Source organism: Chrysemys picta, chromosome 12 (assembly GCF_011386835.1).
Source record: "Chrysemys picta bellii isolate R12L10 chromosome 12, ASM1138683v2, whole genome shotgun sequence".
Taxonomy (NCBI): Eukaryota; Metazoa; Chordata; order Testudines; family Emydidae; genus Chrysemys; species Chrysemys picta.
In genome coordinates this window covers 7,005,853-7,023,035 of record NC_088802.1, presented here as the reverse complement: position 1 = coordinate 7,023,035, position 17,183 = coordinate 7,005,853, and the positions used below count along the sequence as shown (strand labels likewise).

Genomic DNA, 17,183 nt, shown 5'->3' with positions numbered 1-17,183 from the left:
GAAGAGCCCAGCCGGGGGCACAGGGTCTGGAGGCTGCCCGGCAAACCCGTGAAGCCGGTAGCGCTCGGGCTTTGGGCAGCCCCTATGCCTCCGGACCCTGCGTCCCCGGCCGGGCACTTCCCCCTCCCGGGCTCCAGTTGCTCTGCTCCTCCCCTGACTCTTGAGCTCTGTTTAAGAGCCGAGCTGCCCAAGCGCTACCGGCTTCAGGCAGCCCCCCTGCCTCCAGACCCTGCGCCGCCGGAGCAGAGCAGCTGGAGCCCGGGAGGGGAAGTGCCCGGCCGGCGGCTGGGGTCCGGACGCAAGGGGGCTGCCCGAAGCCAGTAGCGCTGGCTCGGGCAGCTTGGCTCTTAAACAGAGCCGAAGAGTCAGGGGAGGATCAGAGCAGCTGGAGTCCGGGAGGGGAAGCGCCCAGCCGGGGGCGCAGGGTCTGGAGGCTGCCCGGCAAACCATGAAGCCGGTAGCACTTGGGCTTCAGGCAGCCCCCTATGCCTCCGGACCCTGCGTCCCCGGCCGGGCACTTCCCCTTCCAGGCTCCAGCTGCTCTGATCCTCCCCTGACTCTTTGGCTCTGTTTAAGAGCCGAGCTGCCCAAGTGCTCCGGCTTCAGCAGCCCCCTTGCCTCCGGACCCTGCGCCCCCGGCCGGGCACTTCCCCTCCCGGGCTCCAGCTGCTCTGCTCCGGCGGCGCAGGGTCTGCCTCACAGGGGCAGATTGGTCGCGTCGCAGGGGCCGCTGGGAGTTGTAGTTCTCGGCCGCTCCCCCCTCCTGGCTCTCCCTGGAGAGCGAGGCCCGGCCGGACTACAGCCCCCAGCATGCCCTGGGCAGAAGCCGAGTGTCACACGGAGATGATGTCACAGCGGGCGACCCACGCATACAGATTCGGAGATCCTAGCCTCCCTATTTCCCCGGACATGTTCGGCTTTTTGGCAATACCCCCCGGACGGGGATTTGGGGACCAAAAATCCGGACATGTCCGGGGAAATCCGGACGTATGGTAACCCTAGTTAATATTCCATTCCTGTTCTGATCAAAATAAATGTTTACATGTTTAAAACACTTACTGACTGATCCTTCCCCTGATTCAGGGTCAGAGTTAACGCCTAGGGAGGGTTGGTAAAGGATCTCCGTGAGGGTGATGAAGAGATCCTGGCTGTCGGGGAAATCAGCGTTGTATGCACTGTCGACTGCCTCGTCCTCCTCATCTCCTTCCTCATCTTCCCCGTCCGCGAACATCTCCGAGGAAGCAGCCGTCGACAATACCCCATCGTCAGAGTCCACGGTCAGTGGCGGGGTAGTGGTGGTGGCCGCACCTAGAATGGAATGCAGTGCCTCGTAGAAACGGCATGTCTGGGGCTGGGATCCGGAGCGTCCGTTTGCCGCTTTGGTCTTCTGGTAGCCTTGTTTCAGGTCCTTGATTTTCACGCGGCACTGCGTTGCATCCCGGCTGTATCCTCTCTCCGTCATGGCTTTGGAGATCTTCTTGTAGATCTTCGCATTCCGTTTTTTCGATCGCAGCTCCAAAAGCACGGGCTCATCACCCCACACAGCAGTCAGATCCAAGACTTCCCGATGAGTCCATGCTGGGGCCCTCTTTCTATTCAGCGATTGCATGGTCACCTCTGCTGGAGAGCTCTGCAACGTTGCCAGTGCTGCTGAGCTCGCCACGATGTCCAAACAGGAAATGAGATTCAAACTGGCCAGACAGGAAAAGGAATTCAAATTTTCCCAGGGCTTTTCCTGTGTGACTGGTCAGAGCATCCGAGCTCGGACTGCTGTCCAGAGCGTCAACAGAGTGGTGAACTGTGGGATAGCTCCCGGAGCTATTAGCGTCGAATTCCATCCACACCTACCCTAATTCGACATGGCCATGTCAAATTTAGCACTACTCCCCTCATCGGGGAGGAGTACAGAAATCGAATTTAAGAGACCTCTCTGTCGAACTAAATAGCTTTGTTGTGTGGATGGGTGCAGGGTTAATTCGATTTAACGCTGCTAAATTCGACATAACCTCCTAGTGTAGACCAGGCCTTAGAGGTTTTTAAGGTCAGGCTTGACAAAGCCCTGGCTGGGATGATTTAGTTGGGGATTGGTCCTGCTTTGAGCAGGGGGTTGGACTAGATGACCTCCTGAGGTCCCTTCCAACCCTGATATTCTATGATTCTATGATTATATCTATACACATTAATTGCTTAAATAATATAGCGACATGTACAAGTATTCAGATTTTCATCTAATTCTTGTGATTTTTTTTTTTTTTTGGTCAAGCTTTATTTGGATGGAAATCAGAATTCAATTACATTTGAAAATTCAGCATTTAAAATTTTTAAATAAAAATACCTTAAATATGCTGGATACATTAGGGGAAAAAAGGTTATCAAAACATGCTTTGTGTTTAAAACTGATTACTTAAAGTCATGTATCCTGGCCATGACCAGGAATCCTAGCTGCTATGATAATATAAATTAATAAAAGGTACACCTCTATCCTGATATAACGCGACCCGATATAACACGAATTCGGCTATAAGGCGGTAAAGCAGCGCTCCGGGGGGGGGAGGGGCTGCGCACTCCGGCGGATCAAAGCAAGTTCGATATAACGCGGTTTCATTTATAACACGGTAAGATTTTTTGGCTCCTGAGGACAGTGTTATATCGGGGTAGAGGTGTAATAATTACCTGTGGTTAGTGAATTGAACTGATTGTTTTTAGTCACCAATGGGCGGGATCAGCAAAATTACTAAAATGCCTAAATCCCAGTTTCAGCTCCGCTGCAATCCACAAAACTTCTAACGAACCCGATAGGCCCCTAAAACTCACTTGGCACCTAAGTTTATGAGAGTAAAAGTTCTCTCGGTGTCTGTTTTAGCCTTTGAGGACATGCACTGCTGCCTTGTGTGAGTCATCTGACGTCCAGGTGGTGACCTAACCACTGGACTAAACATTATAAGGTGGCATCTCTTTCTCTGCCTTTTGTGGTCAATAGCCTCCCTGTGGTTTAGGTGCCTATCGCTGAGAGAGGGGCTGGGTTTAGGCCACACCCCACTGGTCAGTATCTCCCTTTGATTGGCTTAGGTGGCTCCCCATTCATTGTATAGGAGCCTATGTGCCTAAATCGGCTTTGTGGATCACAATGGTGTTTCTTGGATTTTCTAGCCACCTAAAAGCTAGGAGCTGTGAGGCAATGCCTGAGTCCTTTGTGCTCCCACTCCATGTTTGGTTAGGACTTTTGAGCAGTGGCTCTCAACCTATGTACCATTGTGGGCCACATCCAATAGTACCTGTATGACCCTGAGGTGTCACATGGGCCGCAACCGTGTGCTGATTGGGCCCGCAGGTTGAAAACCACGGCTATAGAGCTCAGCTTCTCACACCTAGTTTTCATCCATAGATGGACGAGCAAAACAAGCTTTGCTGCTTTTTCAACTCCCAATCGGCTTCTTAACTTTGAATAAACTGAAATGAAGAGAATAGTCTCTGCACCTGCGCAAGAGGCTACTGCTGTGCAAAAGCTGTTTAACAACCTCTGTGACCGGTGCCTAGCCAGTGACTGGCACCACTTCAGTGGCTTCACTTTCTTCAAGGCTTCATCAGCAAACATGTTCTGCTGGAATATTATTCCTTTTCATTTAACGTAAATGATTTTAATGGATTATAGTACGGTTTAGGCCTTAACATAGATTGTCATTATTTCAAGTTTAACTTTCCATTGGTTTCTTTTAAAAAAGTATTTATTTAAATAAAAAATCAAATTTGAAACCACTGATTTTTATCCAACCGGGGGGTGGGGGAGACTGTGTCCCTTAAAGTCCTTCCAAGGTTGCTGTGTCTGTGCCCCTCCCAAAGCTGCATCTCAAACTCCCCCTCCCCCTCCCAACTTCCCAGAGTTGCCAGTGCAGGGGGAGGCACTACACACAGCTCTGCAGTGTGTGCCAGGGTTACACCAGACATAAATGGCGTGTGCACATCCCAGCCTGCACCCCACACCCAGCGTCCGTGTGTCCCTCTCCTGCCAACTCCCAATTGAGGAGTGAGAGGAAATGGGGAATCTTCAATGAGGGGCCTGATGACACAGGAGGGGGTTGGTTACTGCACTATTCGAACTCTGGGCTTTTGTTCTGATGAATGGGGGATGGGACACCACAGACAAAGCCACCGACCCCTCTACTGTCCTAACTCTGTCATTTCACATTCTAGGGCAGCTGGGAGAGGAGCCAAAGCCAGGGACACTGCAGCTGACTGGAACCGACTCTGCCGTGGCTGCATAGAGCCATTTCTTGCAACTGGTGAGAAAGGTCCAAGTTGATCAGAGTTCAGCACCCACGGCTGCCTCACTGCAAGGAGAGATGCAGGAGGGAGCGGAAGCAGATCACTCTGGACAGCTCTTAACTCAGTAGACGGGACGAGTGGAGGAGAAGCAGGTAACTGGAGCTTCCCTGCCTAGGAACAGGCTGGAGAGAAGAACAGGAGTACTTGTGGCACCTTAGAGACTAACAAATTTATTAGAGCATAAGCTTTCGTGGACTACAGCCCCACTTCTTCGGATGCATATAGAATGGAACATATATTGAGGAGATATATATACACACATACAGAGAGCATAAACAGGTGGCAGTTGTCTTACCAACTCTGAGAGGCCAATTAATTAAGAGAAAAAAAAAACTTTTGAAGTGATAATCAAGCTAGCCCAGTACACTCAGAGGAGATGCCTTTCAGGGGTTGGTGTAGCTCCTCCTCCTTCTCCTCCCCCCCATCCCTTCCCCGTGCAGCAGAAGCTGTATTGCTCCAGTGGACTCAGCTCGTGCTGCACATGCTCTCTCGTGTGGCAGTTGCACATATGGCTTTTAGTACTGCACGTGTTCTATCCCCTTGAAAACATTTGGCTCACGTCTCCCTGGTTGCTCCTGTCACTGCTCTTTCCGTCTGTTTGCTTGTTCTGCTTGTTTATCCTTCCAGTGTGTGAGTTGAGGTGTTTGCACTTGTAACACATGCAGAGCCCTGCCTTCACGTATGGCCAGGAGCAGGTGTAGCTGCCTGTGGCCACAGCACATTCATTTGTGTTTTGCCAGTGAATTTATCATGCCCTGTAATGGGGTGATGCTCACCTCCTTCTGGCTATCCTGGAAACTAGCTCACTGGCCTCTGGAAAACTCTCTGCAGGCCAGTGTCCCGCTTGGCACTGGGCCTCGTGTCCCTTCCGGACCCCGGTGCCCCTTTCTCTTGGGGGCTGCCCCCTGACAATATCCCCCCAGTTTCTGGGTCTCTCCACACTGAGGAACACCACCCACTATCCCCACCACACCTCAGTACCAGGCTACTGCCAGTCATTGTCTAGCCCCCATTCACTGGGGCAGACTGCAGTGTATAAGCCACTCATCACAAGCAAGGGGGATTTGTACTTGCTGCCTTGGCCTACCCCTGGGCTGCCCCTGCAACCCCAGTACCCCTCTGGGCCTTTAACAAGGCCTGCAGCCGGGGGGGGGAGGGGGGGGTGTTGCAGGTTGGAGCTCCCCAGCTCCTCTGGCCTTCCCCCAGCCCTGCTCTACTCTAGATACCCTGTGAGCTCCTAAATGGCCTGACCATTCCCTCTCTAGAGGCAGCAAGAGACTCACTACTCTTGCCCCACTGCCCTCTTATAAGGGCCAGCTGAGCCCTGATTGGGGCATGGTCACAGCTGAGCCTGCTTCCCCAATCAGCCTTGGAGGTGCTTGCCCCAGCCACCGCCCTCCCCTGGGCTGTTTTAAGCCCTTTAGGCTAGAGTAGGTGACCACCCCACTACATGCCCTCTGATGTCTCTCGGGGTGCTAAGGAAGAGGATTTGTGAAGATTGAACTTCAGCAGGGGTTCCCTGGATTTACTCGCCCTGGGATGGAGATGCTCTTCCAAAGTTCCTACCAACCTTTGGTTGTTAATTATGACAACTCTGGATATTCATGTTAACCATATAAATGCTCAATCCCTTTAACTTTCCTAAATTATTTTTATCAATTTCCTGTGGCAGTGAGTTCCACATCTACTTATACATTGGCTGGAAAAAATAGTTCTTTTCCCACCTTTTTAATCTCATTGAATATCCCCTTGCTTTTGTGTTATGAGACAAGGGGAACATTGGGAAGGGGATAACTACCCCTTTAAGGGATAGGCAAGAGGCTACATCTGGCACAGGTGTAATCAAGGCAACCCTGCCCTATCATAGGCCTGGGCTATTTGAAGAGGGAGCTGAAGGAGAGAGAGGAATAGAGAAACCAGGTAGGCTGCAGCAGGTGGTGGTTTCTCACAGGCTCTAGAAGACCAATCTAATCCACCTGAGACTTGGTTTTATGTATGTTAACTTGGGATCCCTGACCCAGGGTCCTGAGGTGAGCACCATATGAACTGTTGTTTGAAATTACCCCTGTCCTGAAGCCTTATTAAAAAGGGACGTGCTGTTTTGTTAATGAGTGTTGGCTTCTCCTTGCCTTGGGCTGTTAAAGCAAATGTACTGCTGTCAATCAAGGGAAATTAAGGAGAGGTGCACCCACAGTATCACACCAGGCCACAAGGGGGCGTGCAGAGACTGCCCACTGCTTTACCAACAAAAACTTCCAGTCTGCCTCCTGTCCCATCCGTTATTGCATAGACTGTTTATCCTGTCCCCCCTCATTCACTTCCTCTCCATGGTGAACAATCCCAGGCTTTCCCCAAACTCTTGTCATGGATTTTCCAGGCCCTTGATCATCCTCCACCCTCCTCCGAATCCCTCTGAATTCTGCAGGGTCCTTTCTGGGGATTAATTGAGCTCATTAACCACACAGGGAGTGATGAAAGGTTTCAGAGTAGCAGCCGTGTTAGTCTGTATCCGCAAAAAGAAGAACAGGAGGACTTGTGGCACCTTAGAGACTAACAAATTTATTAGAGCATAAGCTTTCGTGGACTATAGCCCACTTCTCCGAAGAAGTGGGCTATAGTCCACGAAAGCTTATGCTCTAATAAATTTGTTAGTCTCTAAGGTGCCACAAGTCCTCCTGTTCTTCTTTTTACAGGGAGTGATGTTCTCCTTCACAGTCTGGATGGGAGTTCAAGTTAATATTTGTGTCCAGAGCTGGGACAGAACCATTTAAGATGTCAAAATAAATATCTGGTGCGTGTCGGATCAGAGCCTGATGGCAAATAATTCTGGCCTGAGTCACCACAGCAGCAGTAACAGGTTTTGATCTTCCGGGTCATCCAGCTAATTCTAGCTCCAGGAAACCTGCAGTATGGGATCGTCCAGCTGTCCTCAGAGCCATAACCGTGGTTATGACGATCATCATCATTGCTTTAGCAGCAGCTTTGGGAGGTAAGTTCCCAACCCCTGATGATTCAGTCTCTGCGTGTGGAGCTTTCTTCCTTCACGGCTCACAGCTCCATGTCCTTTCTCCCCTGGCCTGTCTGCTTTAGCAGTCAGGTCAGACAGGAGTCTCTCTAGGCGCTTTTACGGCCCCCCTACCCCACATCACTGTCATACATGAGAGCACAGTGGATTTCTCCTCACAACCGCTGTGAGGCAGGGATGTGTCCTTGTCCTTGTTTTGGGGAGGGGAGCCAAGACACCGTGGCCTCGTTCCACAAAGGGCACCCAAGGGCTGAAGTCGCTGTTTCAGGCACCCTGTGATCTGCCAACCCCCCACCCGACTGCCACTGAACCCTGGGGGTGCCCGAGCTCACCTGGGGACAACACCTTTGCTGTAGAAGTTCCCTCAGCGCTTCATGTTCTGCCTCTGGGCGTGTGCTGCTGCTTGGTTCTCGGCACCCAGAGGCCTGTCGTACCTGTGGGGTGGGGTCTGGCAGGCACACTTTAACCCTGCCCCAGTGGTAGGGCCCTCCCCTGGGATGTGAGACCCCAGTTCCAGTCCCCTCTGTCTGAGGGGAGACAGGATCTGAACAGGGGTCTCCCACCTCTCAGGGGAGTGCCCAGCCACTGAGCTGTGGGACAGTCTGATGGGGGGGTCTCTGAATATTTCCTGCTGAAGTTGTTCCACTTTGATTGAATAATTAACTATTAATTTGGGCCCCAGAGTTACAATCCCTCTGATCTAGTGAGTAGGACGCTCACCTGAGAGGTGGGACCCCTGTTCTCCAATCCCTGCTCACCAGGGAGAGGGGGACTGAAGCAGGGTCTCACATCGGGGTGAGAGCTCTGTCAGTGGGTTAAAGGTTATAGGGGAGGTCGTCTTCTCTCCCCACCTTCCCCCCGCAGCCATTTTCAGTGGATTTAGGCGCCTGCTGTTGCACTCGCTCTCACAAGACATCACATAGGCACCTGACTCCAGGGCGGGGGGTCCCCGCTGCAGGTTGTTAGCAGGGCTGGGCCCCTCCCTGCAGCCAGGGCTGAGGTGCTGAGCTCTGAGAGGGGCGGGGCTTAGGGCACAGGCCTGGTCACTGTCTCCTATTGGCTGGCCTGGGCAGCCCGTCTAGCTCGCTGGCCATTGTGGATCCCGTTCTTGGGCCCCTCTCCCTCCCCATTCACTGCGTGGGGCGCCCGGGCGCCCAGCTCAGGCCTGTGGGTCCCGTTGTTGTTCCAGGGGTTTCCTAGGTGAGTAAAAGTTCGGCGTTGTGATGCTGAACCTCAAACGCCTCCGTCCCTGTGTGGATCCGGCCTCAGGGACTTGCCCTGGGTCAGGCAGGGAGTCTGGCAGAGCTTGGAATTGAATCCAGATCTCCTGAGTCCCAGTCGTCCAGGGCAGTGAACACAAGACAGTCGCTCTGTTCCCGATTCCAGCCCCCTCTGCTGCTCCCTTTACACTCGGAGACTCTCTCTTCACACCCGTTTGGATGGATGGACTGACACGGATCCAGTGTCCGATCTTCACTGAGCAGCGTAACTTGTCTGCAGCTCAGTGGTCTGAGGTTACTGGACTGGCCTCCATCTTCCTGCCGCCCCTCCTCCAGTTGTCCCTAAAGCAGGGCTGTCAGGGGCTACAGCATCGCTGGGACGAGCTTTATTCAGCTGTGGGGAGGTGCTGTGGGGAGAAGCTCTCATCCCTGCACTGGTGTTGCTGAGAATTTAACCCCCGGGGTCAGGAATCTCCAAAGGGAAGGCTCCCCAGGGACGTTAAACTAGGCCAGTTGGTGCGCACGGGATGTGCGATTACAGGATATTTCCATTCAGTGTGAGCCTCACTCTAATGTGCAGCAAGGTGTGGGGCTGTGGGGTTATCAGTGGGGTTATCAGGGGGGCTCTGGAGGATTTAGCAGCTGAGCAAGGGGTCTGGGTGCTGCTTGCTGGGGTTATTAGAAGAGGCTCTCACTGCTCCCACATTCCCCTCAGTGTAGTCACACGCTGCAGGTTGCGTTCCAGGGGATCCAACGCTTTGATACGTGAGATGGGTGAGGAGGGAAACGCGCTCAGAGAGGCTGTTGGATCTGAGGGTCCCTCATCCTCAAGGTGTCTTGGTCTGGGGCCCAGCAGGTCTGGCAGCCTCTCTGCTGCTGCCTGCTGGTGTTTTGGGGGCTCTGAACTTCTAAAATTGTGCCTCTGCCTAATGTACCTGCTCCCATGAGATCAGTCACAGAAGTGACCCGCTCTATATTCACCCTGCGCTGCCTCCTGGACTGTGCTGCCCGGCTCTGTAGATGCGGCTGTGGAAGGTGTGAGCACATGACACTGCAGTTAGCCCTGTAAGAGAATCCGTGTGCTGGGCAGCAGGAGCGTGGGACCTGCTGAGGTGGGGGTGCGGGTGGGGGAGGGAGAATACCAGTGCAGGAACTGTGGCCCCTCCCACACTCCTCTTCCCCTAGGGCCGGTGGAGTGTCTGGGGCTCCCCACAGCAGCCCGGGTTCCCTGGGCAGCTCTTACCACAGCCCGGCTCTGGCTTCTGGCCTGGCCAGGTGGTGGGGGAGAGGAGCAGGGGGTGGGGCCCCATAGTGGGGGGAGGGGAGCTAAGGTCCACCTCAGCCCCCCACCAGGAAGAGGCTGGTGCCGCTAGCAGGGGCTGTGCATCATGGCGGGGGAGCTGATCCCCTTCTCGGCTCCCCGGGCGTGAAGCACAGCCCCTGCCACCGCCACCACCGTGCCTGCCCGAGGCTCTACGCTAGGGTTACCATATTTCCACAATCAAAAAAGAGGACACTGGGGGGGGGGGAGGGAAGCCCCCTGACTGCCCCCCTCAGAACCCCAACCCCCCTGCTTCTTGTCCCCTGACTGCCCCCTGCTGAGAACCCCCCACCCTAACTGCCCCCCCTAGGACCCTATCTGTCCCCTGACTGCCCCGACCCTTATCCACTCGCATGGGTAGCAGGGTTGTAGAAATTTTGGTGATGCCCAGAACCCCCCACACACACCTGCCTAAGGCTCTGGGAGCGGGGTTGGGTGGGGGGAGGAGGTCTGGGGTGCAGGTCCTGGGCTGGGGATTGTGGTGCAGGGTGCAGATTCTGGGATAGAGTTTGGGTGGTGGGTGCAGGCTCCAGGCTGGGGCAGGAGGTGGGTGTGCAGGAGGGGGTGAGGGATGCAGGGTCTGGGATGGAATTTGGGGGTGGGAGGCAGTGCAAAGGGAGGGGGTGCAGGCTTTGGGAGGGAGTTTGAGGGCAGGAGGGGGGGTGTGGGAAAGGAGGGGGGTGTGGGGATAGGACGGGATGCAGGGGTGAGGGCTGTGGGTCTGAGGATGAGGGGTTCTCAGGGATGGAGCAGAGGATTAGGGTGTGGGGGGATGAGGGCTGGGGCTGGGGGGTTTGGGGTGTTGGAGAGGCTCAGGGCTAGGGTGGAAGGGCAGGGTAAGGGCAGCCTGTCTTCCCACTAGTAGATGGGGGACACTAGGACCCGGGGGCAGCAGACAGCAGTTGCTGCTGGCTCTGGCAGTACAAGCAGACAAGGGAGAGGCAGGCAGGGAGGGTCGGCCCACGGGGGCGGGACGCGCGGAGGGGGGGTGGCAGGTGGAGGCCGGGGACCCATCCAACACTCCCCCGGTCCCTGACTGCCCCCCCCCCCGGACTCCCCTTACCATTCTGGCTCCACGTGTTTGCAAAACACGCTGCCCGGTGGGTCGGTTTGTGTGTTACACAGGGCTGCAGACAGAGGGAGGGGGGAGCAGGGGAGGGCTCTAGCTGCTGGAGGCCAATGGGAGTGGGTCAATCGGCCCAGCCGCCCAGTCAGCACCCACACTCTGCATGGGAGGGAGGGAGGCGAGGGAGAAAAAACCCCCGGACATTTTAACCTTGTTACCAATTCCTCCCGGACGGCTATTTAGAGACGCAAAAGCCGGACGTGTCTGGGGAAATATGGACGGATGGTAACCCTACTCTACGCCCAGGTTAACAAGTGGACAGGCCTGGCCCTCCCACGTTAAAACATGGTGGGGGCATGGCCCCCCCTTACCACCCCAGTTCCAGCGCCCCTGCCAGACGCACTCCTCCCTTGCTCTCACCTTTCCCATTCCCTTCACTGCACACTTTGTACATCCCCAACCCGATGGGGGCTGTGACCTGGTTGGCCTCTGGCACTACCACAGTGTGTGTTACAACAAACTCCAACTACACTGCTTGTCGGATTGGTGGCCATGTCCTCTGAAGCAGCTGTTGCTGGCCACTCTCAGACTGGCCCATCTCTCCCATCGGGCAGTTCTTGTTTCTGGCCCTGCTCGTTCTCCACAGAGATGAAAGACGGGACGATCCCTCACCTTGTGTTTTGTTTTTTCCAGTTGAAAAATCTAGGCCGTCTCCTCCTTGCCCCCCTGCTGCCTCCTGGTGCCCGGACGGCTGGATCCGGATCCAAGGGAAATGTTACTATTTTTCTAAGGCCGAAGGGAACTGGACCTACAGCCAGAGCTTCTGCTCTTTGCACGCTGCCTCCCTGGCCGGGATTGAGAGTCTGCAGGAGCTGGTGAGAAGCCCGGATAGATGCTTTGTGCCAAGCCCAGCGATCGGGGGCACCATAGACAGGGCTGGAGTCAGGCTGGGCTCAGCCCCTGTAGGGCAGAGAGGAGCCCGGGTGCCTCCCAGGCTGGGCGGCCAGAGTCAGTGCGGTTCTGGCAGCTGAATCCTGTCTGGACCTGGGGCTCCAGCCACCTCGACCCTGCATCTGCCAGAGCCCAGGTGGGAGACTCCCCCTGTGCAGGGCTGGGCCGGCTCAGTCAGCTCCAGGCCAATGGGCTGCCTGGGGCTGGAGGGGGTGAGAACCTGCCCCCCCCCCCCCTCAGCTCAGCCCAGCCCCAGGGTTTCCTCCTGGGTGGGGCGGGGAGAATCCAGCTGGAGGTGAGGTTGCTTTAGGCCTCTTCCCATCAACTTACCTGCCCTGGTGGCGGGTCTGTCTGCCCTCCCCCTGCAGCCCCGTCTTCCTCCTGGCCCTGCTGTGCTCTGAGAAGGGGCTGCTGGGCAGACAGTGACCTTGCAGCTCAATTCCTGCTTCACCCAGTAGGTGCCACAGCCCCAAAAAGAGGAGGGGGGAGGGTGAAGGGTTAATACTTATCTGATCCCTTCACCCAATAACAATGGAAGAGGCCTCTAGAAATCCCCTGCTGCGCAAGGTGGGGAACAGCACAGAGTCAGGGGCTAACACAGCTGATTGCGTTTATTGCATTTGTAAGGGTTCCCTGCTGCCATACGAAGGCAAACTGGACCACTGGATCGGCCTCCGGAAGGACACGGGCCAGGTCTGGAAATGGGCCAACGGGACCGAGTTTGACCATCGGTGAGTCTCTTTTTCTCTGCATTGTTCAGAGGGGATGGAAATGCCCCACTGGCTGCTTTAACGTCCCCTCCTGCCGGGAGCAGGGCCTGGGGCTGGTGCAGGGAGGGGGATCCAGAGGGGCTGAGTGCACAGCTCCCCTCCCTGACTTGGGGTGTCTCCCCCGGTCTGTGCCTGGCACACACTGACTCTAGATCCAATTGCCTCTGGGTTACAGGTTTGAAATACAAGGCGGAGCCGACTGTGCGCACCTGGATGAAGAACTCGCAGTCACCACGTCAAGGTGCCACACACCAAGACAATGGATCTGCAGTAAACCTGGGAAGGGAGAGGAGCGAACAGTGGGAGGGGATTCGTGAACTCAAGGGAATCGGAGATCAGCTGTGACTGTTGTTCCACAAACTTATACAGGATTGTTTTAGGGGTTAAGACAAAGATGCCACATTTATTATAACAACAATTTGATTTATGACCGATAATTAATATTTCAATTTTTATACACACACATTATACCTAATATTTATATACGTACACACACACACACATTTATTAGATGTTTTGCAGCTGCTGCATAGTTACCAGTCCTGCTTGAGTTTGCAGCTTGGGTTTGTAGCTTGTGGCGGCTAACTGGCCAGGAAAGCCAGGCACAAGGACGAGCTGGGCCTTTGTTGGGCGCGCACCGATGCCCTTCCATGTTGGCAGCAGAATGTTACCCTCCTCCAAAGTTTTCCATCTCACCCATCCTTTTTGTAGGCTTTAGTTTGAATCCAGAGTCTATAGGTCTTGCTGTGTTACGCTGCCTCCAGGTTTGGTGATTGATCACCTGTCAATTGCAGACATGACTTTCAGCCTGGGACCGGGCTTTGATTTTCCTTCTATTGTACCTTTTCTTTTTAGAGTGGATTCTTCTTACTTTGTTAGGGCTCTTGTTTGCATCTTCAGCCGTTGGTGTTTGAACTCTATTTAATCAGGACAGGCTGGGGCTGGAGGTTGATTCCATCATCCATACATACCTCATTCACACATCTAAACTAAACTAATAAGATTACAGCAGGGTTTGCAAAAATGAAGGTTGCAGCAAGCCCTTACAAAATGGAGTCAGCGTTTTAAAATGGGGTTTGAATTCCAATATGGCAAACAGTGAACAGAAGTTATAATATAGACAAGTATAATGGATGGAAAACAGTGAACAGAAGTTACACTGTAGGCAAGTGTAATAAATGGTGAACAGAAGTTCCAATACTGAAACAGTGCAAGTCTCAGTGATTTAAGCAGGAATTGGATTGATAGTGAAACTTACAAAGGCAGCTGCCTGAACAGCTATGGCTCTTAACAAGCATCTTAATTGTTAATTAGCCAGTTATTGGGGTATCCGGTTTTATGAATGAATATTTTTTCATTCATAAAACTTTACTTATGAAGTTACATTAATAAAGTGAACAATTAAAAACAATTTAATTCATCAGTCCTACATGACAGAGCCTGGTTCTGGTCCCCTCCATGCTGCAGCCTGGTTCCTTGTCTCTTAGTCTGTCTCCAGGATTTGTCCGGTCCTAGTTGTCAATTATCCTAATGCCGTGGTTTGTGACCCTTCTCTCAGGGAGACTGTCACCGTTTCAGGGTAACTGCATCTCTATCCCACCTCCATCAGGTCACGCCCTGAGTGGCTCTGCATAGCTACAGCCCTGGTCCAGCAGCCTGTCACCCGCACCACACTGGGTCCACCAGCCTTGATCACTACTTTCACGGTGACCCCAACACACTCCCAGTCCTGGACTCCCCCCAGCCCCAAACGTGTTCTGCACTGTCCAGCCCTCTCCAGGACAGTCCAGATCTACTTGGTCCATGGCCCCTCTAAGGGCATCAACATACACAGTCTGCTACCTTACATAGTTACCCAAACAAGTCACAGCCCTGGGTTAGTTGTAATTAAAGACTAAAGCAAGTTTATTTACTTACAAAGAGATTTTAAGTGAGTACAAGTAATTAGGCATTAGTCAGGAATGGTTACAAGAGCAATAAAGATAAAATGCTTTCTAAATTTACCAAACTAGACTTGGTTCAAGGAGAAGCCCCTCACCACAGGTTCCCAGTAACATTGCTGACCAAACTCTCAGGCCAGCATCTGCTTCCAAAGTCCAATGGTTCTTTCTTTTGCCCTCTTAGGTGAAAAGAGGGAGAGAGAATTTGGGATATTTTTGTCCCTCACTTTTATAGTCCAGTCCCCCTTTGAGATGCAGTTTCCTGAAGGACACCCCCTCAAAGCAAAGTTTATTCCAACAGTAAAGAAGGCGACATGATGTCTGGTGGAGAAAAGTTCTGTGCTGTTTCTTCTCTCCTGTTTCCTGAAATGCAGATTTTCCTTGTCTCCTGTCTTCCCTCTCTCGCTGTCTGAGGACCCTGTTTACAACTTACATGTGAACTGAGGGAAACACACTGGTTCCCAAAGAGACTGCAGGGGTTGCAATTTCCCAGATTCTCAGACCCTCTGCTGGGGATCCTCTCTTCAGCGCCAGCCTGAAATTTCCCCCCTTGCTCAATTCATCCCATTGGCTCCTGTTGTTCCCTGATGCCTTTAATGATTTCTTGCCCTTCTGGGGTTTGCACCCTTCAGACTGGGTCACGGCTCCTTGCTGTATCCACAAACTGCAACACGTTCCTGTCTGCAGACAGCCTCCCTGCAACCCCTGGGGTGCCATAGGTTGGGTTTGGCCTTGGGGTGTTGGGTTCTACATAGTGTGGGCACTTTCAAGCTCTGTCCACCTCCGCTATCTACAGCCAGCACTGCAGCTGTGCTGCCCTGTGAGATGCAGACTGTGGGTGTCTTCATGCAAATCCAGCCTCTGAATTGTGTTTGGGAGCCTCCTTTTGTGAAAATGTGGCCCTAGAGACAGCTTGACATGCATTTTTTTTTTTTTTTCCAGGAGGCTCCTCTTTCCCCTCCCTGCCCAAACTTTTGTGCTGCCCCTGGTCACTGACTGCCCATTCTCACATCCGCAGGCTGCACTTCAGGGATAGATTTCTTTAAGGCACTTCTTAATGTAAAATATTTTCTTACATGTGTTTTATAAAGACACTGCAGTGCTGGAATGTTAATTTTAAACAAATGCTAATTGCAAATTCCAGAGGGCAGATTGTTGCTGTTTGAGTTAGGGGCCTTCTCTGCAGCTCTTTAGACTCTTGAAGGTATCTGAACTATGTAACCTGGCTCTGCAATATATTTGTTGTACTCACATCTGCTTATTAGGTATGTTGAGCTCTTTCCTGGGTATGGATTCTGTTGCTGACAGGAAACTGTCCTAAAATAGGACATAAGAATGGTTGTACTGGGTCAGACCAAAGGTCCATCCAGCCCAGTATCCTGTCTACCGACAGTGGCCAATGCCAGGTGCCCAGAGGGAGTGAACCTAACAGGCAATGACCAAGTGATCTCTCTCCTGCCATCCATCCGCACCCTCTGACAAACGGAGGCTAGGGACAATGATGATACTAAACTGCTCAAGATATCTTGAGGATATGTAGGGCTAATCTATTAGCAGTGTTCCAGAGAAGGGATTCAAATCTGGTGCACTAACCACTTGGCTATTGGATGGAGTTAGCTGCTGTCTCCTCCTCCATCCTCTTGTGAACCTAGCCTGAATTTTTTTAATGATTATTTTATTTTGCCTGAATCTATTCAGTGAATTCAACACCAGTTTGTGAACAGTCTTGTTCGACCCAAAACTGCATTTTTTGACAAATAAAATATTCAGTGGAAAATTTCCCCCAGCTCTACTCGTGATGTCACTTCACTAGTTCTCCCTTCACTATAATCTTCCAGCCCAGACAGGTCCTGAATTTCAAATGCAAGAAAAGCTTTTTGTGCCATCTTTATTCATGTTATAAAAGTGGGGGGGGGGGGGGAAGGGCACAAGCCCAATTTTTCCCTTTGAAGCTCACCTCAATACTCATCATTAATGGGACAGATGAAACTAAATACAGAGAAAATACAGATAATTAACGTCACTGTCTATATCTGGAGAGCGTCTTTTCACAAATCCATTTAGATACAATAGTGCAGGTTTCAAAATGAATTTCATCTGGTTTTATCATCCCGCAGCTGTTCTCTTCAGCTGGATCCTGTACATTGAACCTGGAAAACAAAATAAATAAATAATCGCTGTTTAGAATTTTTGAACAAGAGAATGAAGGAAAGCTGCAAAAAATGACACCTCTCGAATTTCTTCCTTACCACTGAATTGTTCCTACAGACCCTTAGCTGATAAAACACTTCCTAGCTCATGATCCGGTCGTAGCAGCTGGTTGCCCTGGTCTATTTCTGGAAAACACTTGTCCATATTACAAAACCCAGCCCTCAGGATTAGCCCAACTGCTGTGGAAGCCACTGAATGAGTCTCAGGACGCATCTCTCTGTGCAGAGTGTTGTGCCCAGCACTTAACATCCATTGCACCCATACGGAGCCTCTGCTTACACCAGTGCTGGAAAGCAACAGCCCTGTGCCCCCTGCTGCACATCTCACATGGACTCAGAGGAAAAAACACTCACAGT

The 17,183-nt window shown here is 52.5% G+C and overlaps 1 protein-coding gene across 1 annotated transcript; it reads left to right on the top strand.

Annotated features, from left to right (window-relative positions):
* Positions 1 to 7,045: 7,045 nt before the first annotated feature.
* Positions 7,046 to 16,360, top strand: LOC101953777 (C-type lectin domain family 2 member D-like). The gene is made up of 4 exons (XM_008175383.4): positions 7,046 to 7,312; positions 11,649 to 11,830; positions 12,534 to 12,637; positions 12,852 to 16,360. The coding sequence occupies exons 1-4, from the start codon at positions 7,273 to 7,275 to the stop codon at positions 12,991 to 12,993; spliced, it is 468 nt and encodes a 155-aa protein (XP_008173605.2). The 5' UTR covers positions 7,046 to 7,272; the 3' UTR covers positions 12,994 to 16,360.
* The last annotated feature ends 823 nt before the right edge of the window (positions 16,361 to 17,183 follow it).

Coding starts and splice junctions, on each gene's coding strand:
- LOC101953777 (XM_008175383.4), top strand. CDS start 7,273: ATGACGATCATCATCATTGCTTTAGCAGCAGCTTTGGGAG. Junction 11,831..12,533: donor TTGAGAGTCTGCAGGAGCTG/GTGAGAAGCCCG, acceptor TGCATTTGTAAG/GGTTCCCTGCTGCCATACGA. Junction 12,638..12,851: donor GGGACCGAGTTTGACCATCG/GTGAGTCTCTTT, acceptor TCTGGGTTACAG/GTTTGAAATACAAGGCGGAG.